The 23695-nt window shown below is 40.8% G+C and overlaps 2 protein-coding genes across 2 annotated transcripts; one reads left to right on the forward strand and one right to left on the reverse strand.

Moving 5' to 3' along the window:
- Positions 1-655: 655 nt before the first annotated feature.
- LOC115198061 (L-rhamnose-binding lectin CSL1) lies at positions 656-9325 on the forward strand. Its single transcript, XM_029759731.1, has 13 exons — positions 656-815; positions 942-965; positions 1083-1145; positions 1621-1735; positions 3166-3281; positions 5125-5172; positions 5265-5400; positions 6099-6208; positions 7514-7558; positions 7692-7821; positions 7962-8068; positions 8926-8984; positions 9091-9325. Exons 1-12 carry the CDS (start codon positions 785-787, stop codon positions 8937-8939), a joined length of 939 nt encoding a protein of 312 aa, XP_029615591.1. The 5' UTR covers positions 656-784; the 3' UTR covers positions 8940-8984; positions 9091-9325.
- Positions 9326-15177: 5852 nt separating this feature from the next.
- Positions 15178-21568, reverse strand: LOC115198062 (butyrophilin subfamily 1 member A1). The gene is made up of 9 exons (XM_029759732.1): positions 21303-21568; positions 21015-21072; positions 17795-18160; positions 17309-17602; positions 17045-17137; positions 16785-16814; positions 16407-16442; positions 16198-16233; positions 15178-16096 (listed from the first exon to the last, which is right to left on the reverse strand). Exons 1-9 carry the CDS (start codon positions 21348-21350, stop codon positions 15432-15434), a joined length of 1626 nt encoding a protein of 541 aa, XP_029615592.1. The 5' UTR covers positions 21351-21568; the 3' UTR covers positions 15178-15431.
- Between the last annotated feature and the right edge of the window lie 2127 nt (positions 21569-23695).

Below are 23695 nucleotides of genomic sequence, written 5' to 3' on the forward strand. Positions count from 1 at the left end.
CCTGAGGGACTGTTGACTCCTCCCCTGAGGGACTATTGACTCCTCCCCTGAGTGAATATTGACTCCTCCCCTGAGGGAGGATTATTATTCTGTGTGTAAATCGGGGACACTCCATGTAGTATGATATGTTACGTTTTGTACATAAGACATGGTTACTTAGGTCAAAAACGAAAGGAGGGTAGTCATTCGGGGTGGACAGGTAGGTGTATAACATCTAGCAACATTTTTCTAATTTGCAACTTTTCAACTACTTACTACTTTTTTGTTATTTTGCAGTTACTTAGCATATTAGCTAATCCTTCCCCTATTCATAACCTTAACTCTTTTAGCTAAACCTTCACCTAACCTTAACCCCTCACCCCTAGCCTAGCTTACGCTAGGAAGTAAATAGACATTTTGATTTTGTTACAGCCGTGGGTAGTTGTGAAATAGATAACGTCTGACATACTCTTTCAACCAATCGGCATCCAGGATTAGACCCGCCCGTTTTATAATCATTTGTACTTTCTTTCATCCTCATGCTATATTGACTGAAGGTGTGTGTGTGTGTGTGTGTGTGTGTGTGTGTGTGTGTGTGTGTGTGTGTGTGTGTGTGTGTGTGTGTGTGTGTGTTTATGTGTGTTTGGGGGGGGGATTGGTCAACAGAGTAAAGAGGGAATATGTTCCAGTAACTGCTCATGCGTTCAACTGTTATTCATTTCTCACTACGTGGGCAAAACCATTCAATACAGTCAGACACTCAGAAGCTGTTTCTCCTATAGAGATCCCTGATAAAGTAGACAGAATGCTCCTTGGACAATCAATTTTATTCGCCGGTAAGTCTCCACTCTTCTAATTTCTCTTCGTTTTTTTATCCTTTTCCTCTCTTCTCCTCTCAACCTCTAACGTGCTCCAGGGGCTTCACATTTATAAAGAGTATATTCTCTTGTGTGTTCTTCCAGTGTTGCAGGCCAGCCTCTTTCTGGGTAAGTCTAATCATCTTACAGTGATTACGGATGGTATGTGTAGCTCAAGGCTGGAAACCCTCATCGAAGGTGACAGAGAATAAAAGGCGAAAGAAGATTTTTGTTTTCCTGTTCCAGGTTATGGAATGTCAGAGATTGAACGCAGGTTCCTGACGTGTGCTGATCCCAGCCTCCAGTGCGGTAAAGTATCTCCAGTGTGGTAAAGTAACTCCAGTGTGGTAAAGTAACTCCAGTGCAGTAAAGTAACTCCAGTGCGGTAAAGTAACTCCAGTGCGGTAAAGTAACTCCAGTGCGGTAAAGTAACTCCAGTGTGGTAAAGTAACTCCAGTGCGGTAAAGTAACTCCAGTGTGGTAAAGTAACTCCAGTGCGGTAAAGTAACTCCAGTGCGGTAAAGTAACTCCAGTGCGGTAAAGTAACTCCAGTGCGGTAAAGTAACTCCAGTGTGGTAAAGTAACTCCAGTTTTCCATCAGAACCTTAAGCTCCTAGTATATCTACACCTGTGGACTGAGTTTTTTTTTACAGGGCAGTTTCCCGGACACAAAAGTCCTGGACTAAAAAGCACTTTCAATGGAGATTCTGTTCTTTTTAGTTGAGGAAACTGGCCTCATATGGAATAGCAAGTGTTAAACCAACTCTTATGTGTGTGTGTGTAGATTACGGTGTGATCATGGTGTATGGGGTCAAATTCAGCACTATTGAGAAGTTGTCATCAAACGAGAGCCCTAAAGCCTGTTCCGATACAGAGGCCTTCAACGGTGTGTCTAATAGGTCTGTATACACACGCATGCGCGCACACACACACACACACGGAAAGTACACAACTTCAGTCAATAGCAAGCTCACTGAGTGTATAATGTTTGCAATGTTCTGCTTACAACATCGTTTATTTCCCAACTTCAGTGTCCTGTTGGCATGTTTCCAGCAATTTTACAGTAATTGGGCCATATCCACAAAGCGTCTCAGAGTAGAAAATGTGTCGTAAGCACTGAGAATAGATACAATTTACTCCTACTCTTATTGGTAGAAATAAAAGCTAGATATTAAACCTCTTTAGTCATAAGAGTCCTAACCTAGTTGACAGATATTTAGGAGACCACATGAGCTGTCCTAACCAGTTCAGAGTTACCAGCAGGTGTGTTGATATAGAAAAAGTAGCCAGTGGTTCATAGAGAGGCAATTGCTTTGGAGATATTAAAATAATGTTTAGATACTCTCAGACCATGAGAAACAAGATTATCTGGTCTGATGAAACCTACATTGAACTCTTTGGCCTGAATGCCAAGCATCATGTCTGGTTGAAACTTGGCACCATCCCTACGGGGAAGCATGGTGGTGGCAGCATCATGCTGTGGGGATGTTTTTCAGAGGCAGGCACTGAGAGACTAGCCAGGATCGAGGGAAAGATGAATGTAGCAAAGTACAGAGAGATCCTTGATGAAAACCTGCTCCAGAGCTGGGGCGAAGGTTCACCTTCCAACAGGACAACGATTCTAAGCACAAAGCCAAGACAATGCAGGAGTGACTTTGGGACAAGTCTCTGAATGTCCTTGGGTGGCTCAGCAAGAGCCCGGACTTGAACCCGATCGAACAACTCTGGAGAGACCTGAAAATATCTGTGCAGCGACACTCCCCATCCAACCTGACAGAGCTTGAGAAGGTCTGCAGGGAAGAATGTGAGAAACTCCCCAAATACAGATGTGCCAAGCTTGTAGCGTCGTACCCAAGAATACGAGGCTGTAATCACTGCCAAAGGTGCTTCAACAAAGTACTGAGTAAAGGGTCTGAATACTTATGTAAATGTGATATTTCTGGGTTTTTCTCCTTATAAATGTGAAAATATGAAAAATCTGTTTTGCTTTGTCATTATGAGGTATTGTGTGTAGATTAATGAGGAAAAAATACAATTGAATCCATTTTAGAATAAGGCTGTAACGTAACAACATGTGGAAAAAGTCAAGGGGTCTGAATACCCTCCGAATGCCCTATATGTAACCAGTCCCTGTATTAGTTCAGCCAGATGGGAATCTTATCAAGAACAGCTTCACAGAAAAACTAAACTCCACTGAAGAAGAAAGTGGTCCTAAAACTGATAGCACAGAGAGGGGAAATGGAGAGAAATAACATCATGCTTTCTAGAACCTGAGTAAGGACAGTGTCCGAGGTGTTTTAGGTGTGTGACATTACTACTGCTCATCCAGGTGTGATGGAAATGGGAAGTGTGAGGTGGCGACCTCCGGCAGTGTGTGTGACCTCTGTAACTCTGCACACCTGTCTGATATCTTCCTGGACGTTACCTATGGCTGCCTGGAGAGCAGTGAGTAACCTACACACACGCACACACACACACACATACACATAGACACACACAGACATACACACTCACACATACAGTTGAAGTTGGAAGTTTACATACACCAGAGCCAAATACATTTAAACTCAGTTTTTCACAATTCCTGACATTTAATCCTTGTAAAAAATTCCCTGTCTTAGGTCAGTTAGGATCGCCACTTTATTTTAAGAATGTGAAATGTCAGAATAATAGTAGAGAGTGATTTATTTCAGCTTTTGTTTCTTTCGTCACATTCCCAGTGGGTCAGAAGTTTACATACACTCAATTAGTATTTGGTAGCATTGCCTTTAAATTGTTTAACTTGGGTGAAACGTTTCAGGTAGCCTACCACAAGCTTCCCACAATAAGTTGGGTGAATTTTTGGCACATTCCTCCTGACAGAGCTGGTGCAACTGAGTCAGGTTTGTAGGCCTTCTTGCTCGCACACACTTTTTCAGTTCTGCCAACAAATGTTCTATAGGTTTGAGGTCAGGGCTTTGTGATGGCCACTCCAATACCTTGACGTTGTTGTCCTTTAGTCATTTTGCCACAACTTTGGAAGTATGCTTGGGGTCATTGTCCATTTGGAAGACCAATTTGCAACCAAGCTTTAACTTCCTGACTGTCTTGAGATGTTGCTTCACAATATCCACATAATTTTCCTCCCTCATGATGCCATCTATTTTGTGAAGTGCACCAGTCCCTCCTGCAGCAAAGCACCCCCACAACATGTTGCTGCCACCCCCGTGCTTCACGGTTGGGATGGTGTTCTTCAGCTTGCAAGCCTCCCCCGTTTTCCTCCAAACGTAACGATGGTCATTATGTCTGAACAGTTCTATTTTTGTTTCATCAGACCAGAGGACATTTCTCCAAAAAGGACGATCTTTGTCCCCATGTGCAGTTGCAAACCGTAGTCTGGCTTTTTTATGGGGGTTTTGGATCAGCGGCTTCTTCCTTGCTTAGCGGCCTTTCAGATTATGTCGATATAGGACTCGTTTTACTGTGGATATACATACTTTTGTACCTGTTTCCTCCAGCATCTTCACAAGGTCCTTTACTGTTGTTTTGGGATTGATTTGCACTTTTCGCACCAAAGTACGTTCATCTCTAGGAGACAAAATGTGTCTCCTTCCTGAGCGGTATGACGGCTGCGTGGTCCCATGGTGCTTATACTTGCGTACTATTGTTTGTACAGATGAATGCGGTATCTTCAGGCATTTGGAAATTACTCCCAAGGATGAACCAGACTTGTGGAGGTCTAAAAAAATAATTATGTGGTCTTGGCTGATTTCTTTGGATTTTCCCATGATGTCAAGCAAAGAGGCAATGAGTTTGAAGGTAGGCCTTAAAATACATCCACAGGTACACCTCCAATTGACTCAAATGATGTCAATTAGCCTATCAGAAGCTTCTAAAGCCATGACATCATTTTCTGGAATTTTCCAAGCTGGTTAAAGGCACAGTCAACTTAGTGTATGTAAACCTCTGACCCACTGGAGTTGTGATACAGTGAAATAATCTGTCTGTAAACAATTGTTGGAAAAATTACTTGTGTCATGCACAAAGTAGATGTCCTAACCAACTTGCCAAAACTATGGTTTGTTAACAAGAAATTAGTGGAGTGGTTGAAAAACGAGTTTTAATGACTCCAACCTAAGTGTATGTAAACTTCCGACTTCAACTGTACATACGTGCTCACACACATTCTCACACACACACACACACACACACACACACACACACACACACACAGAAATATGTTGAATCTTTTTCTCTATATGATGTATGTGTGATGTGTTTGTATCAATCAGATTTTTGTCGTCCACAGAGAAGGTGACTACCTGTGAGGGTGCCGGTGTGGTGCATTTGGAATGTGGTAAGAAACAACACTCTGTGTGTCAATCGGTTACTTAGTTCAGTTGACTCGTGAGTCTCTCATGCTCCCTCTTCTCTCACTCTCTCTCATAGGAAATGGGGTGGTCTTTCTTCAGAAAGCACTGTATGGACGCACAGACAGCCAGACCTGCAGTCAGGGACGACCTCAGAGTCAACTGACTAACACAAAGTGTTCCCAGGAAGGAACTCTGGCACTCTGGTCACAGAGGTAAACACACACACACACACACACACACACACACACACACACACACACACACACACACACACACACACACACACACACACACACACACACACAAACAAACTAGTGTGCAGGTCCAAGTCAAATCACTCCAGATCCAAGTTAAATCCAGGTCAGGAGGCTCCGTCAAAACCGTCCACTAGGGTGCAAACAAAACAAGTACCTGGAGCTAGAACCCAGGTCTATATGACAGACTGCTGCTATTCAGACTACAGCACCATCAATCCACATTTAGTTATCAAGGCAAGTCTTAATACATCTCGAAACTTAACAGTGTAGTCGTTTTTCTGTTTTCAACCTTAATGTAACCAATCAGAATGAATGCCTGAAGTTAATTTTAGAGTTGTTTGTGTCCCTAAACCCTGGTATGCCTAAACCCTTAACTTAACCCACATCGCCACTAGGGGCAACGCTATTACCATCAAGTATGCTTCCATTTAAAACAACTTCAAAATTTGACGTGTGAGAAATGTGGACAAACGTCTAATTTTGCAGTGAGACTATGTGAGCTTGTTGATCAAATCAGCATCAAGTACAGGGGCTCAGAGGGCTCAGAGGCCAACCACTCAGACAAGCTCCAGATATCCGTTTTTACAGGTTATGTTGGAGTTATGTTGTGGCTTTGTTATGGTTCTAATGGTGTTGCTCTGTGGTTGTTCCAGGTGTGACGGGAAGCAGATGTGTGAGGTGAACATGAGAGTGAATCAAATCTCTGACCCTTGTTACGGAACCTACAAATACCTGGACGTCACCTACATCTGCCTGCCTGCTCGTCAGTATTCTCCCTCAGGCGCTCTCCCTCTCCTGTCCAATGGGCTTGTCGTTCACTTGATACCACGCACAGGTTGTTGTTCACTGCCATTCCACTTCTGACACCTATATTGTACTTGTACAGTGGACAACAACCTGCTCGTGGTGTCAAGTGAACAACTAGTCAATTGAAATGTGCTTGTGCATGATACAAAGTAGTCAACACTTTTTCATGAATGGAGCCCCATACTGTGTTGTCACAATCTCTCCTTCCCTCCCACCTCTCTTTGATTGCTCCTCCCACCTCTCTTTGATTACATTACTCCTCCCACCTCTTTGATTACTCCTCCCACCTCTCTTTTATTACTCCTCCCACCTCTCTTTGATTACTCCTCCCACCTCTGATTACTCCTCCCACCTCTCTTTGATTGCTCCTCCCACCTGTCTTTGATTACATTACTCCTCCCACCTCTCTTTTATTACTCCTCCCACCTCTTTGATTACTCCTCCCACCTTTCTTTGATTGCTCCTCCCACCTCTCTTTGAGTACATTACTCCTCCCACCTCTTTGATTGCTCCTCCCACCTCTCTTTGATTACATTACTCCTCCCACCTCTCTTTTATTACTCCTCCCACCTCTTTGATTACTCCTCCCACCTTTCTTTGATTGCTCCTCCCACCTCTCTTTGAGTACATTACTCCTCCCACCTCTTTGATTGCGCCTCCCACCTCTCTTTAAATACTCCTCCCACCTCTCTTTGAATACTCCCCCCACCTCTCTTTGATTGCTCCTCCCACCTTTCTTTGATTGCTCTTCCCACCTTTCTTTGATTGCTCCTCCCACACTTTCTTGCTCTTCATCCTTTTCCTTATCCCCCATTATCTCAGCAGCATTGCTGATGTTGTTTCTCAGTAGCAGGGCTGATGTTGTGTCTCAGCAGCAGGGCTGATGTTGTGTCTCAGCAGCAGGGCTGATGTTGTTTCTCAGCAGCAGGGCTGATGTTGTGTCTCAGCAGCAGGGCTGATGTTGTGTCTCAGCAGCAGGGCTGATGTTGTGTCTCAGCAGCAGGGCTGATGTTGTGTCTCAGCAGCAGGGCTGATGTTGTTTCTCAGCAGCAGGGCTGATGTTGTTTCTCAGCAGCAGGGCTGATGTTGTGTCTCAGCAGCAGGGCTGATGTTGTGTCTCAGCAGCAGGGCTGATGTTGTGTCTCAACAGCAGGGCTGATGATGTGTCTCAGCAGCAGGGCTGATGTTGTGTCTCAGCAGCAGGGCTGATGTTGTGTCTCAGCAGCAGGGCTGATGTTGTGTGTGTGCGTTGTGTTTTCAGAGACCAGTATCACCTGCGAGGGCTCAACCAGCTCCCTGGACTGTGGTGAGCACACGATTACACCCACAAACACCCTCACCCATCCCCCTCAGCCCTCCCCCTGTGTAGCTAAGGGTACAATTCAAATATTGTGTGTGTGTGTGTGTGTGTGTGTGTGTGTGTGTGTGTGTGTGTGTAGGTAAGGGTGTGATGAAGGTGTTTCATGCTAACTACGGCCGTAGAGACGGCTCTACCTGTTCTGCTGGACGCCATGAGCTCAGCAACCAGAACTGTCTGCAACCCAAAACTCTGGACATTGTCAAACAATGGTACACTCTCCCTCTCTATCCATCTCCCCATCTCTCCTCTCTAGTTTGGGGATGTCAGTGGTGTTGAAAGGTGGTATACAAATATCCCCCCTGAGTGTGCATGTGTGTTATAACTGTGTTATAAATGTGTAACTCTGCAGGTGTGAGGGAAAGAGTCAATGCACTGTGGGGCTTGATCCGGTCTTCGGGGACCCCTGCTACGGAACCTACAAATACCTGGAGGTTTCCTACACCTGTCTGGGAGGCAGTGAGTACAAAACAGCTATCAGCTAAGTGCAGAAGAAGGAGAGGAGAGGAGATGAGGGAAGGAGAGGAGATGTGGAAGGGGATTAGATGAGGAAAGAGAAGAGGGGAGGAAAGAGGAGAGGAAGGAGATGAGGGGAGGAGATAAGGAGGGGAAGGTGAGGAAAGAGAGGAGAACAGGAGAGGAAGAAGAGGAGATGAGGAAGGAGATGAGGAGATAAGGAGGGGAAGGTGAGTAAAGAAAGGAGACCAGGTGAGAAAGAAGAGGAGATGAGGAGAGGGAGATGAGTAGATTAAACAAGAAAAGGAAGGAGAGGAGAGATGAGGAGATGAGGAAACAAGAATAGGAAGGAGAGGAGATGAGATGAAACAAGAAGAGGAAGGAGAGAAGATGAGGAAATGAGGAAGCTACTATAGACTATTGAGATGATAGAGAGGAGAGGAAGCTACTGTACTGTTAACATGATGCAGAGAAGATGAAGGAGGAGAGGAGGGGAAGAAGAGGATAGGGGAGATGAAAGAGAGGAGGCGTGGAGAGGAGGAAATCTTTGTAGACGATTGAAATGTAGGAGAGGTGATGAAGCCACTTTAGCCTATTGAGATAATAGAGAGGAAGCCACTGTAGACTATGGAGATAATAGAGAGGAAGCCACTGTAGACTATGGAGATAGTAGACAGGAAGACAGTATAGACTATGGAGATAGTAGACAGGAAGCCACTGTAGACTATGGAGATAATAGAGAGGAAGACACTGTAGACTATGGAGATAGTAGACAGGAAGACACTATAGACTATGGAGATAGTAGACAGGAAGCCACTCTAGACTATGGAGACACACTCTCTGACTGTAACCTACCTTAGCCCCTACAGTGTAATGATGGCCTGGCTCGGCTGCTGCCACTTCCTGTCTGCCTCAATCGGTGAGTCCTGTCTACTCTACTGCTGGTCTACATATGAACCCATATTAAGTGATGTGATAAACGCATGACTGAATCTTTTTATTTGTGTTTTTCTTTCATTCAACAGAAGAACTCCGACTGGATGCCCTTTTTACTCTGGATTTACTCCATAATCAAACACGATGAATAACTGATGAATCCATTAAGCAACCAATCAATAAATCAATTTGCAAACTAGTGACTGTATGTTGTTGTGTAGCCAGCTCATTTTCAGACCAATGTTTTTAGAGAACACAACCCTACATATGTTATTGATTTGGATGTCAAAAAAATATGTTACAATTAAAACAAAATGAATGTGAGGCAGCTGAGAAATTGACTTTTTCTTCTGAGACTGAGAACCTTTTTTTTTAACGTTTTACCATGTTAGCAGTGACTCTAGTCTGGAAGACTATTTACACAGAATGGACACTTTGGATTGGTATTACACACTTCAATACTCAGGAAGTGATTATAGCCTAAGATAAGAAAAAGGTGTGATTAGCGAATAAAAATAAATAAATATATAAATATATAATATATATATTATATATAATATATATATATATATATACATACAGTTGAAGTCGAAAATTTACATACACTTAGGTCAACCACTCCACAAATTGTTTGTTGACAAACCATAGTTTTGGCAAGTCAGTTAGGTCATCTACTTTGTGCATGACACAAGTAATTTTTCCAACAATTGTTTACAGACAGATTATTTCACTTATTATTCACTGTATCACAATTCCAGTGGGTCAGAAGTTTACATACTGCCACGCTCTGACCTAGGAGAGCTGTGTTTTCTCTGTTTATTTAGGTCAGGGTGTGATAGGTGGGTGGGCATTCTATGTTTTGTTTTTCTATGTTTTGGCCTGGTATGGTTTCCAATCAGAGGCAGGTGTCTATCGTTGTCTCTGATTGGAAGCCATACTTAGGCAGCCTGTTTTTCCCTTTGTTTTCGTGGGTAGTTGTTTTCTGTTTCGTTGTAGTTACCTGACAGAACTGTTGGCTGTCATTTTGTTTATTTTGTCTAGTGTTCGTTCCCCTAGAGATGAACATACTTTGGTGCGAAAAGTGAAAATCAATCCCAGAACAACAGCAAAGGACCTTGTGAAGATGCTGGTGGAAACAGGTATAAAAGTATCTATATCCACAGTAAAACGAGTCCTATATCGACATAACCTGATAGGTCGCTCAGAAAGGAAGAAGCCACTGCTCCAAAACCGCCATAACAAAAGCCAGACTAAGGTTTGCAATTGCACATGGGGACAAAGATCGTACTTTTTGGAGAAATGTCCTCTGGTCTGATGAAACAAAAATAGAACTGTTGGGCCATAATGACCATCGTTATGTTTGGAGGAAAAAGGGGGAGGCTTGCAATGCCGAAGAACACCATTCCAACCGTGAAGCACGGGGGTGGCAGCATCATGTTGTGGGGGTGCTTTGCTGCAGGAGGGACTGGTGTACTTCACAAAATTGATGGCACCCCAAGCATACTTCCAAAGTTGTGGCAAAATGGCTTAAGCACAACAAAGTCAAGGTATTGGAGTGGCCATCACAAAAAGCGTGTGCGAGCAAGGAGGCCTACAAACCTGACTCAGTTACACCAGCTCTGTCAGGAGGAATGGGCCAAAATTCACCCAACTTATTGTAGGAAGCTTGTGTAAGGTTACCCGAAACGTTTGAACCAAGTTAAACAATATAAAGGCAATGCTGCCAAATACTAATTGAGTGTATGTACACTTCTGACCCACTGGGAATGTGATGAAAGAAATAAAAGCTGAAATAAATAATTCTCTCTACTATTATTCTGACATTTCACATTCTTAAAATAAAGTTGTGATCCTAGCTGACCTAAAACGGAATTTTTACTGGGATTAAATGTTAGGAATTGTGAAAAACTGAGTTTAAATATATTTGGCTAAGGTGTATGTAAACTTCCGACTTCAAATGTGTGTATATATATATATATATATATAATATATATATATAATATAGAATACTGTATTGTATGTATATATATATATATATATATATACATATATGTATATAAATATATATATATATATATATACATATATGTATATATATATATATATATGTATATATATATATATATGTATATATATATATATTTATATGTATATATATATATATATATGTATACATATAAATATATATATATATATACATATAAATATATATATATATATACATATATGTATATATATATATATATGTATATACATACAATACAGTATTCTATATTATATATATATTATGGCAGACCAGGGGGTTTGGTCAAGACGTTTACACAGATCAGACATGGACAAAGTAGGATTATCTCAGTTTCAAGGGTGTTTATTTAAATAATAAATAAAAAACTTCCGACTTCAACTGTACCTGATGTGGAATAGCGTTCCATTTAGTTATGTAGTACTGTGTGCCTCCCATAGTCTAAACGGGACTTGGGGACTGTGAAGAGACCTCTGGTGGCATGTCTTGTAGGGTATGCATGGGTGTCTGAGCTGTGTGCTAGTCGTTTAATCAGACAGCTCGGTGCTTCCAACATGTCAATACCTCTCACAAATACAAGTAGTGATGAAGTCAATCTCTCCTCCACTTTGAGTCAGGTGAGATTGACATGCATATTATTAATGTTGACTCTCTGTGTACATCGAAGGGCCTGCCGTGCTGCCCTGTTCTGAGCCAATTGCAATTTTCCTAACTCCCTCTTTGTGGCACTTGACCACACGACTGAACATTAGTCCAGGTGCGACAAAACTAGAGCCTGTAGGACCTGCCTTGTTGATAGTGCTGTTAACATAGAGAAGCACTATATTATGGACAGACTTCTCCCCATCTTAGCTACTGTTGTATCAATATGTTTTGACCATGACAGTTTACAATCCAGGGTTATTCCAAGCAGTTTAGTCACTCAATTTGCTCAAATTCCACATTATTTATTATAAGATTTAGTTGAGGTTTAGTGAATGATTTTAAATATTTAGGACTAACTTATTCCTTGCCACACACTCTGAAACTAACTGCAGCTCTTTGAGTGTTGCAGTCATTTCAGTCACTGTAGTAGCTGATGTGTATGGTGTTGAGTCACCCGCATACATAGACACTCTGGTTTTACTCAAGTCAGTGGCATGTCGTTAGTAAACAGCAACCCTGGGGAATTCCTGATTCTAACTGGATTATATTTGAGAGGCTTCCATTAAAGAACACCCTGTGTTCTGTTAGACAAGTAATTCTTTATCCACAATATAGCAGGATATGCTTGTTGAATGTCCATCCCAATAAGCGTGCTGAAAGTCTGTTGTCAATTTGTTTACTGTAAAATAGCATTGTATCTGGTCAAACACCATTTTTTCCAAAACTTTACCAAGATTTGGTAACAGGCTGATTGGTCGGCTATTTGAGCCAGTAAAGGGGCTTTACTATTCTTAGGTAGCGGAATGACTTTGCTTCCCTCCAGGCCTGAAGGCAGACTTCCTAGTAGGTTTAAATTGAAGATATGGCAAATAGGAGCGGCAATATCGTTCGCTGTTATCCTCAGCAATTTTCCATCCAAATTGTCAGACCCCGGTGGCTTGTCATTGTTGATAGACAACAATACTTTTTTAATCTCATCCACACTCACTAATTAATATGGTTTAAAATGGTTTCACTGTCCAGATCCATCTACACTTGTAAGATATCCAGACACAATGTGTGCCTGATTACCTCACTATACCTCTACCGCTGTCTCAGTCAAACTAGTATGAAACAAGGCATACCTACTTGAATTTGTTTATGATGACAGTTTTTTTATTCATTTTTTTGTCATTTACAATATTATATTGGCACAATGTACATAATTACTAATCAACAATAAAAAATGAGACAGCTTATATATACACTCCTTTTTCAAGGGAACTTCTTTAGTATTGGCTACATTATGGTGACAGATTCAGCAGGAAAAACATTAGCACTACCGCAACATTACTGAAAAATAAACCAAAATAAAAAAATTAAACGAGAAACACATTCCTAACTGACACGTTACATTGTCTTGACATTATATAAATGTAGCTAAAACATGGAATTAGAAATTCTGTCAATACAAAAAAAATAAATCACTAAATATATATTTGGAAACATCCTGACTAGTGATGGGTGTCGTGTAAATATTCCCAGACGTTCAGATTGTGTTCTCAGTCCCCTCCTGTACTCCCTATTCACTCATGACTGCACGGCCAGGCACAACTCCAACATTAAGTTTGCCGATGACGCAACAGTGATCACCAACAACGACGAGACATCTGCATAAAGGGAGGTCAGAGACCTGGCCGTGTGGTGCCAGGACAACAACCTCTCCCTCAACGTGATCAAGACTAAAGAGATAATTGTGGACTACAGGAAAAGGAGGACTGAGCATGCCCCCATTCTCATGGACGGGGCTGTAGTGGAGCAGGTTGAGAGCTTCAAATTCCTTGGTGTCCACATCACCAACAAACTAACACGGTCCAAGCACACCAAGACAGTCGTGAAGAGGGCATGACAAAACCTATTCCCCCTCAGGAGACTAAAACGATTTTGGCATGGGTCCTCAGATCCTCAAAATGTTTTACAGCTGCACCATCAAAGGCATCCTGACTGGTTGCATCACTGCCTGGTAAGGCAACTGCTCGCCCTCCGACCGCAAGGCACTACAGAGGGTAGTGTTGAGTTTGTATAGATAAATGGACAGAGATAAAAGCACTGATGGGCAGCGATATGGAAAATCTATATCGATATCAGTCGCATTTTTTCTAAATTATATTGCTTTATGAAAAGCAATGTAATTGAGTGAATGCTTTTCTGTTCACTTCCAAGACTGTGGCTGAAATTGGACAAATCACATTTTATTGGTCACATACACATGGTTAGCAGATGTTATTGTGAGTGTAGCGAAATGCTTATGCTTCTAGTTCCGACAGTGCAGCAATATCTAACAAGTAATCTAACAATTCCACAACAACTACCTAATACACACAAATCTAAGTAAAGGAATGGAATAAGAATATATACATATGGATGAGCAATGACCGAGCGGCATAGGCTAGATGCAATAGATGGTATAAAGATATGGCAAATAGGAGTGGCAATATCGTCCGCTATTATCCTCAGTAATTCATATTTTTCCCACTAATTGGTATTTTGACCAATTACATCAGATATTTTCTCATCAGATCTTTTCAGACCTGGTCTGATTGGTCAAAAGACCAAATAGTGAAAAAAAAGATCAAAATTGGGCTGCCTGTGTAAACGCAGGCTAAGAAGTCCAGTAAAGCATTTCTGTTTGCCCATTGGGCCAGGTGAGACTCCCACAACCAGAAATCATATTGCAAGCCGAGATCAACTGCTCTGATTTTTTCTATTCAACATGATTTGGAGATTTTTACATTCAAATAATAAAAACAGTTCTGTAGGAATTAGGTTTTTACAGGAGGCCTAATACATTATCACAGCATATTGGCTATATGCCTAGACTGACAATATTGTTCTTCTCAGACCATATTAAATTTCAAAACTCAAGCTTTGATTACAAAATAGATCAGTTGGTGTAGCACTTGCGACGCACAGCTGAGCATAAAAATAAATAATTTGCTTTTTTATTTTACAGAACTGATGGTACATGTTGCTTTCAAGACAACTGTGAACTTGGAAAAAAACGAGGTCAAATCATGAAGTCGGTGAACTTCAGGTCAGAAAGATGGAGCTCTAGAAAGATGCCCAAGTTTTCAAATTGAATGTTGAAAATTATTTTTCCAAGTAGGATTTTTGTTGTTTTTAAATGCACATACTCTAGTCAATATAAATCGGATATTTTCTAGTAAGCAGTAGTACATTGCTCTATAAAAGGGAAAAATCTACGGTTTCAAATGAAATGTCACCAGATGGCTCTACCATTAAAATAATAATAGTGAGCACTATAGAGAGTGGCTACATTGCAAGGAGCTTCTCTTTCTGTCTCCTGTTCTCTGCACTGCTGTGAAAAACAGGGGATGGTCAAACCAAACACCAAGTAGACATCTCTCTTCCTCATCCATCCATCCATCCATCCACAATATCACTCCATCCATGCACTACATCATCTACTACGTCCATCCATCTACTACATCCATCTACTACATCTCTCTACTACATCCATCCACCTACTACATCCATCTACCTACTACTTCCACCTACTACATCCACCTACTACACTGCTTTCACCAATCATATTTCCATGGTAGTCAAATCAAATCAAATTGCACTGCAGACAAAGGAGAAGAGCAAGGAGATGATGAATTGGACCAGTACAGAATACTACTGTACACACCCTAATATGAAGTGCACTTGATACACAAAACAATGTGTTAATAGATAGTACTCTAGTTTATTCACAGACATTTAACAGTCTTTGGATTCAGAAGTCTGATGATTGCGACTTTGGTTAGAAGCTAGAAGGGCATCAGTCTCAGCCTCTTCAGCAGGTGGAGGGACATTGCTCTCTCCTTCAGAAACAGACACTTTTACAGTGTCTGTTTTATAGTGGCTGACATCTAATATCGTCATAGGGGCTTTGTCACCTTTACCTGGGTTAAAAAGAGGAAACACCTCCTCTATGAACATAGCTCTCACAGTGACAATCAGTTTATTGTCTTTTACATTGATAAAAGAGAGTACTCCCTTGTCATAGTCCAAATACACACCAAGTGTCTGAGGTCTAGGATTGGCAGGAAGTATGATGTTGGGGTTGATATTAAGCCGTAAGCCTTTCTCTTTGTCTGAGGACAGGAACCAGAAACCATTGGAAGGTGTGGCTGGTACATCACCTTGTCTTTTAACAGACCCACTTGCAAGTCCAACCCACCAGGATTCTTTAATGCCTACATTATCCTGATCCAGTCTAACCTCCCAGTAAGCACTGTTGCCCGAGGTAAAACCATGTGTTCCAAGTATATAAGCACGCTCACCCGGAGGACATACATTCTCTTCACTGTCTCTCACAATTTTACCAGTTGAAACAACTGTCAGATAAGGATGAGCTGTCTTGAGATCCAATGTGACGTCCACTGTTGAAGACAAACACAGAATCAGGAGATGACAATGAACCATGATAACGATAATCATAATAATAATCAGAATGTATCAGACATTTTTCAAAATATTTTACCTCCAGCTTGTCTCATAGTCTCTATATCCACTAAATCTACACAAAAACAGGAACAATGTGTAAATGTTAAATGTATTTTGTACAGTAAGTATTCTGTATTAGGGATCAATATTTGCTATACACTCTTAGAAGTGTAGCATCTTGCATGATAAAGAAAGGCAATATCAGAATAAATTCTGATTCTCTTAGAAAATGTCAAAATAGATTACCTTCAGCTTGTCTCATAGTCTCGATATCCACTGTACCTACACAAAAACAGGGACAGTGGGACAATGTTAAATGTATTCTGTACAGTAAGTATTTTGTATCAATATTTGCCATATGACAAAGAAAGGCAATATCTTACAATGTGGTGACTGAATGCACAGAATATGGTCCATAGGTAGTGTTTATAATTTTGTGTTCATTAGACTTGATTTAGTACTAATTTAGATTTTTAATAGTATTCTCTTACAGGATCAATGTAGGCCTAGTTAAAGTAAAATATATCACAACATTTATGGAACATGTTTATAAAGTGAAGCATTGACAATCCAATTATGAACACTGACATTGAAAAGTGTGATGTGGATAAATAGATTCCTTACCTCCTTCAGGCACACGTGTTGATTTGTTTCCTGAAAAGCAAAACACACATGAGTTTTCAATCAAATCTTAGGAGGGATAAAGGAGGGCTTAGGAGATGACCCCCCTATTGTTTTGTCCTGTAGGAAATCCAAATATGGTGGAAAGAGGATTCCATACCCTCTTAGGCTTAAGTTCAAATTTGACCCAGTCTAACATTTTCATGGCATTGTATGCTTATCAATATATAGTAAAACTATCAAAACCAAAACATAGCCCTGACCTCTCTTTTTGTAGAGCACACCGATGAAGACAACGGACAGGAGCAGAAGCAGAGCTAAAATGATTACAGCTGTTTGCAGTCCTGATGAAGTCTCTGGAAGTGGAAAGAAGGTATCCCTTATTTAATTCAACAAACTGTTGGACATACACATTTCCATACACACAAGCATATAAATACACACACACACACACACACACCTTGTGATAGGTTCCAGATAAGCACATGCTCATAGCAGAAAGAAACACGGTTATTATCCTTATTTACCTGGTACAGCCGCAAGGTTCCGTAGGTCCACTCTTCCCTCCAACTCCTCCCCTTCAGACAGAACCAGAGAACAGGATACCCAGGGAGCACTGGAGGGGGAAGAGAGGACCCAGCTGTGGGCAGACACCAGACCATTGGCACCACTGCTGTAGTCCAGCTTCTCAGGTTTCAGAGTCTTCCTCCCATCTGACCACTGTAGCCTGGGCCTTGGCTTCCATCCATGGGAAACACAGCTCACATTCACAGAGTCAGCATCTGTTCTGACTGCTGAGAGGAGAGGAGGGCTGCCCATCACTGGGAAGGAGATTAAGTGGACATTAAGGAGGAGGGGATTAAACTAAATAATGTCAAATCTCCGAGAGTCTCAAATAAAAAACAGTATTACATTTTGTACCTCAGCTAATTCAACTATTTGTGAAACAATGATGGAGATCTCTTCATTTCTATAGCATCATTCCTGGATATGTTTTACTTGAATTAACTCACCAGTTATATTGAGAAAGACACTGGCAATCTCATAGCCCTGGTTACTGCTGACGTAGCACACATACTCCCCTTGATCTCTCAGAGTGACATTAACCAGCTTCAAGGTCACATCCCCTCCCTTCAGCCCTTCTGACGTAACCTCCCGGAGCCCTAGGGAGGTGCGGCCCTCAAATTGGGACTGCTGTGAGGCTTCATGGATCTTTCTCTCTCTGTAGAGCAAGACCGGGTTGTCGAAATCTTTGGGCCGGTACCAACGCACCTCCAGGTCCTCTGCGTTCATGGAAGGGGTGAGCCAGCATGGCATGGTGGCAACATGTCCAAACCGCGCTGAGACCGGATCCTCGGGTACCGAACATGTGAAAATGTCTGATAGAGGAAGAAGATTTTCAAATTATCACCATCTTCTGATTACACTGTTTTACTTTGTTTTAACTTGGTGAGTTTAAAATGTCATAAGTCATATAAAAAGTTATTAATATTAGAGGTCGACCGATTAATCGGAATGGCCGATTAATTAGGGCCGATTTCAAGTTTTCCTAACAATCGGTAATCGGTATTTTTAGACACCGATTGCGGCCGAAGTAAGTTGCTAGCTAGCATTAAACTTCTTATAAAAACAATCAATCTTAACAAAATCACTAGTTAACTACACATGGTTGATGATATTACTAGTTTATCTAGCGTGTCCTGCGTTGCATATAATCGATGCAGTGCCTGTTAATTTCCCATCGAATCACAGCCTACTTCGCCAAACGGGTGATGAGGGTATATGCAGGGTATATGCAGCAGTTTGGGCCGCCTGGCTCGTTGCGAACTGTGTGAAGACCATTTATTCCTAACAAAAAACGTAATTAATTTGCTGGAATTGTACATAATTATGACATAACATTGAAGGTTGTACAATGTAACAGCAACATTTAGACTTAGGGATGTCACCCGTTAGATAAAATACGAAACGGTTCCGTATTTCACTGAAAGAATAAACGTTTGTCACGCCCTGAACATAGAGAGCCATTGTTTCTCTATGGTGAAGCAGATCAGGGCGTGACTGGGGGGTATTCTAGTTTATTATTTCTATGTAGGGTTCTAGGTTATTATTTCTATGTTGGTGATTTGTATGATTCCCAATTAGAGGGAGCTGGTAATCGTTGTCTCTAATTGGGGATCAGATTTAAGTAGCTGTTTTTCCCACCTGCGTTTGTGGGATATTATTTTGTATTTTGTGTTTTGTGCACCACTTAGTCACGTTTCGTTGTGTCTTTGTTTTGTGCGTTTCACTTAAATAAAATATGTGGAATCCAGATCACGCTGCACGTTGGTCCGAGTATACTTCCAGTTCGTACGACGAGCGTGACAACGTTTTGTTTTCGAAATGATAGTTTCCGGATTTGACCATATTAACCTGTTGGGGCTAGGGGGCAGTATTTTCACGGCCGGATAAAAAACGTACCCGATTTAAACTGGTTACTACTCTTGCCCAGAAACGAGAATATGTATATTAGTAGTAGATTTGGTGTCACGCTTGTCGTCGGTAATGGAGGACCAAAACGCAGCAGGTATGTGTATGCTCATCTTGACATTTATTTACTCAAAATGAACATACAAAAATAACAAAACAAAACCGTCTTGAAAGGCTCACTCAGCAAAACAAGAAACAATCTCCCACAAATGCACAGACAAACACACCCAACTAATATAGGACTTCCAATCAAAGGCAACACCAAACAGCTGCCTTCAATTGGAAGTCCACCCCAATTAACCCAACATAGAAACACAAACATAGACCATAAACCAAAAACCCGGAAATACTAAATCAAACACCCTTTTAACAAACACACCACCCTGAACTACATAAAACAAATACCCTCTGCCACGTCCTGACCAAACTACAATAACAATTAACCCTTATACTGGCCAGGACGTGACATTTGGATAGAAAACAGTAAAGTTTCTAAAACTGTTTGAATGGTGTCTGTGAGTATAACAGAACTCATATGGCAGCCAAAAACCTGAGAAGATTACAAGCAGGAAGTTGCCTGTCTGACAATTTGTGGTCCAACTGTTGCATCTCTATCGACATTACAGTATCTTTGGGGTTATGTGACACGTTCTAAGGCTTCCATTGGCTCTCTGAAGGCGCCAGAAAGTGGATTGGGGCGTCTGCTGTCTCTGGGCAAGGTTCAGGAGCTCTGTTTGTGAGTGGTCTGTCTGGTGGCTCAGAGCCTGGAAATGCACGGTCACGAGAGACCACCATGTTTTTCTTTCCCTATTTGAATGAATACAACGTTGTCCGGTTGGAATATTATCGCTATTTTACGAGAAAATTTGTGACGCAGATCGCGCTGCAAGTCCTGCCTCTCCCATCTCCTCATTGGTTTATAGAAGCAGATACCAATGTCCCATCTCCTCATTGGTTTATAGAAGCAGATACCAATGTCCCATCTCCTCATTGGTTTATAGAAGCAGATACCAATGTCCCATCTCCTCATTGGTTTATAGAAGCAGATACCAATGTCCCATCTCCTCATTGGTTTATAGAAGCAGATACCAATGTCCCATCTCCTCATTGGTTTATAGAAGCAGATACCAATGTCCCATCTCCTCATTGGTTTATAGAAGCAGATACCAATGTCCCATCTCCTCATTGGTTTATAGAAGCAGATACCCACATGCCACCTCCTCATTGGTTATACCCACGTGGGTGAGCGGTAATGCACCTAATTTATGAAAGTTGCCAATCCAATATAAAGTCAAGAGAATAAAAAGCCTGGAAGGAGGAGAGATGACTAGAAACGATTCGGTTGACCGTTTTATGTGTGGCTTAATTGGCGAGGTAGAGGATGTTCTCCATTTCAGGTAAAACAACAACTCAATGTTTAATGTTATATCCCAGGACAAATTAGAACAATACCCCAAAATTGCCATAAATGTTTACTGTCCCCAAATTAATATAATTGGTTCAGAGTTTGTTTTGATATTTTAACCTGCGTGTCGTGATCGCGTTTGGTGCCTTTGGCAACGCAGAGCCTCGTTGGCGTGCGAGCAGTGTAGGTGCAATAATTGAATAACATGTCGGTGTGACGGGAAGGAATTGCGCCGGCAAAAGATTCCAAATAGACCTATACAAATACAGTAATTAGTCTATTACAGTTCCTTTATTGAATCATTGTTATAATTCAGTAAAGATTTTAAACCGCCACTACCAGTCTTGGCTACTCACCTGAAGTGGCAGTGGAGAGAGACACACACCAAGCTGCCAATATGCACAACCACATAACCTGAAGAGAATGAAAAATGGTTAATTTCACTATATGGAAATCTTGCCTATCGTTCGTGGGCACATATTACTTTCACCTTCAAATAGCAATCTAAAATATATTGATTGGGCTATGGTCGACCATCGCAAAAATTGTTTAAATACTGTATTTCCGCAATAGCTTATTACAAATGAGACAAAAGTAAAGCACATTAAGTCATGAGGTACCTATAGAAGCGAAGGTCTACTTACTGTATACAGGGCCCTCGACCTGTCTTTTGCAATAACGTAAGGTGGCATGTCGTGCGTAAAATCTCTGAAAAATCACGACATCCAAATGAAGTCAGGAAATATTAGTTCAGAAAATAATGCTAATAATCCTTTATCATATAATATCTCAATCACACTTGTGCGAATAACTAGACTTGATCTTCCTCTGACAAGACCGTTGAACAATAAATGTGCTGTGCCTATTTGTCGCAGAACACTTTCACTTTCGAATTTGTTCAAATGTACTGTCGACTTTTATAACTAAACCAAGATAAGATAAGGAAAGCCGTTTGGGTCTTTGTGTGTCAAAAGACATATACACGTCAAATAACACTATTTGACATGTCAAATCAGCTTTTAATTTCAAATAACACCATTTTATTATAGAATGTATGGAACGCCGTTTGGGTGTTGCCTGTCAAAAAGATACTCGCGTCAAATTAATGTGTTTAAAAAAAGCACATTCAAATAATCTGGAAAAAATATATATTTTATTGTAACACTATGTACATATTGTTGTACAGTTGAATGGTGAGGTATAGACCATTTCTATTTACAGTATGTATTAAATGATGAACATCTATTTTACAGTCGGAGGGATCACGCAGAAAGACTAACTCTGGTGTGAAATATCACCTTCAATTCAATTAGTTTTTTTTAATCAGAGTGAAATGCAACTCATGATACACAGTGGTGAAAAAAGTATTCAATTGTCATACTTGAGTAAAAATAAAGAAACCTTATGTCACGTTCTGACCTGTAAAGGTGTTATGTGTTCGTGTTTAGTTTGGTCAGGATGTGGCAGGGGGTATGTGTTCGTGTTTAGTTTGGTCAGGAGGTGGCAGGGGGTATGTGTTCGTGTTTAGTTTGGTCAGGATGTGGAAGGGGGTATTTGTTTGATGTGGTTCATGGTGGTTGTGTGTATGTGTCCATGTAGAGAGGGGTATTTGATTTATTAGTCCAGGGTTTTGGTTATTGTTCTATGTTAGTTTATTTCTATGTTCTGTCTAGTCATTTGTATTTCTATGTTTAGTTAATTGGTGTTGGGGCCTTCAGTTGGAGGCAGCTGTCTATCGTTGCCTCTGATTGAAGGTCCTATAATTAGGGGTGTGTTTGTATTGTGGGTAGTTGTATTCTGTTTTGTGCTTGTCACATGACTGAATTGTTAGTGTCGTTTCTGTTAATTGTATACGTGTTTATTTTGTTTCTCCTTCTTATATATTAAAAAGAGAAGATGAGTATACACTTCCCTGTTGCGTCTTGGTCCTCCACACACACGACACGCGTTACACCTTAATAGAAAATGACTCAAGCAAAAGTAAAAGTCAGCCAGTAAAATATTATTTGAGTAAAAGTCTAAAAGTATTTGGTTTTAAATATATTTACGTATCAAAAGTAAATGTACTTGATAAAATATACTTAAGTATCAAAAGATAAAGTAAAAATCAATTCAAATTCCTTAAATTAAGCAAACCAGACTGCACAATTGCCTTGTTTTTTATTTACATATAGCCAGGGGAACACTCCAACACTCAGACAATCGAGGCACAAGGTGAGACCCAGATTCAGACACAGGAGGCAACAGGCAAAGGTCAAAACCGGGAGGACAAGAAAAAGGAGAATTGCAAAAGAGTACAGGAAAAAACACACTTGGTTGACTTGACTAAACATACAAAACAAACTGGCACAGAGAGACAGGAAACACAGGGATAAATACACTGGGGAAAATAACAACACCTGGAGGGACTGGAGACAATCACAGGAACAGGTGAAACAGCTCAGGGTGTGACACAGACGTAATTTACAAACAAAGCATTTGCATTTAGTCAGTCCGCCAGATCAGAGGCAGTAGGGATGACATCTTGATAAGTGCCTGAGTGAACCATTTCCCTTTCCTGCTAAGCATTCAAGTGTAACGAGTAGTTTTGGGTGTCAGGGAAAATGTATGGAGTAAAAAGTACATTATTTTCTTTACAAAAATAGTGAAGTAAAAATAAAAGTTGTCAATAATATAAATAGTAAAGTGAAGAACAGATACTCAAAAAAAAACACTTAAGTAGTACTTTAACATATTTTTACTTATCTACTTTACACCACTGTAAATAATACATATTGCATATTCAGCTCAAGCTAAACAATGCTAAACCACAGATTTTACATGCAGTACAGGAAATGATACTAGATGGACTCTCAACTTCACACAAAATGTTTAGCCTGGTCTGATGGTTATCTACACACAATACCCCATAATGACAAAGCGAAAACAGGTTTTCAGAAATGTTTGCATATTTATTACAAATAAAAAACAGAAATACCTTATTTACATAAGTATTCAGATTGTTTTCACTTCACAGTATCATTTTGACCTCAGTGTG

The sequence above is a fragment of the Salmo trutta genome, chromosome 8 (genome assembly GCF_901001165.1).
Source record: "Salmo trutta chromosome 8, fSalTru1.1, whole genome shotgun sequence".
NCBI lineage: Eukaryota > Metazoa > Chordata > Actinopteri > Salmoniformes > Salmonidae > Salmo > Salmo trutta.

Coding starts and splice junctions, on each gene's coding strand:
- LOC115198061 (XM_029759731.1), top strand. CDS start 785: ATGCTCCTTGGACAATCAATTTTATTCGCCG. Junction 1,146..1,620: donor TGATCCCAGCCTCCAGTGCG/GTAAAGTATCTC, acceptor GTGTGTGTGTAG/ATTACGGTGTGATCATGGTG. Junction 3,282..5,124: donor CTATGGCTGCCTGGAGAGCA/GTGAGTAACCTA, acceptor TGTCGTCCACAG/AGAAGGTGACTACCTGTGAG.
- LOC115198062 (XM_029759732.1), bottom strand. CDS start 21,350: ATGCCACCTTACGTTATTGCAAAAGACAGGTCGAGGGCCCTGTATACA. Junction 16,234..16,406: donor GACTATGAGACAAGCTGAAG/GTAATCTATTTT, acceptor GTTTTTGTGTAG/ATTTAGTGGATATAGAGACT. Junction 16,097..16,197: donor GACTATGAGACAAGCTGGAG/GTAAAATATTTT, acceptor TGTCTTCAACAG/TGGACGTCACATTGGATCTC.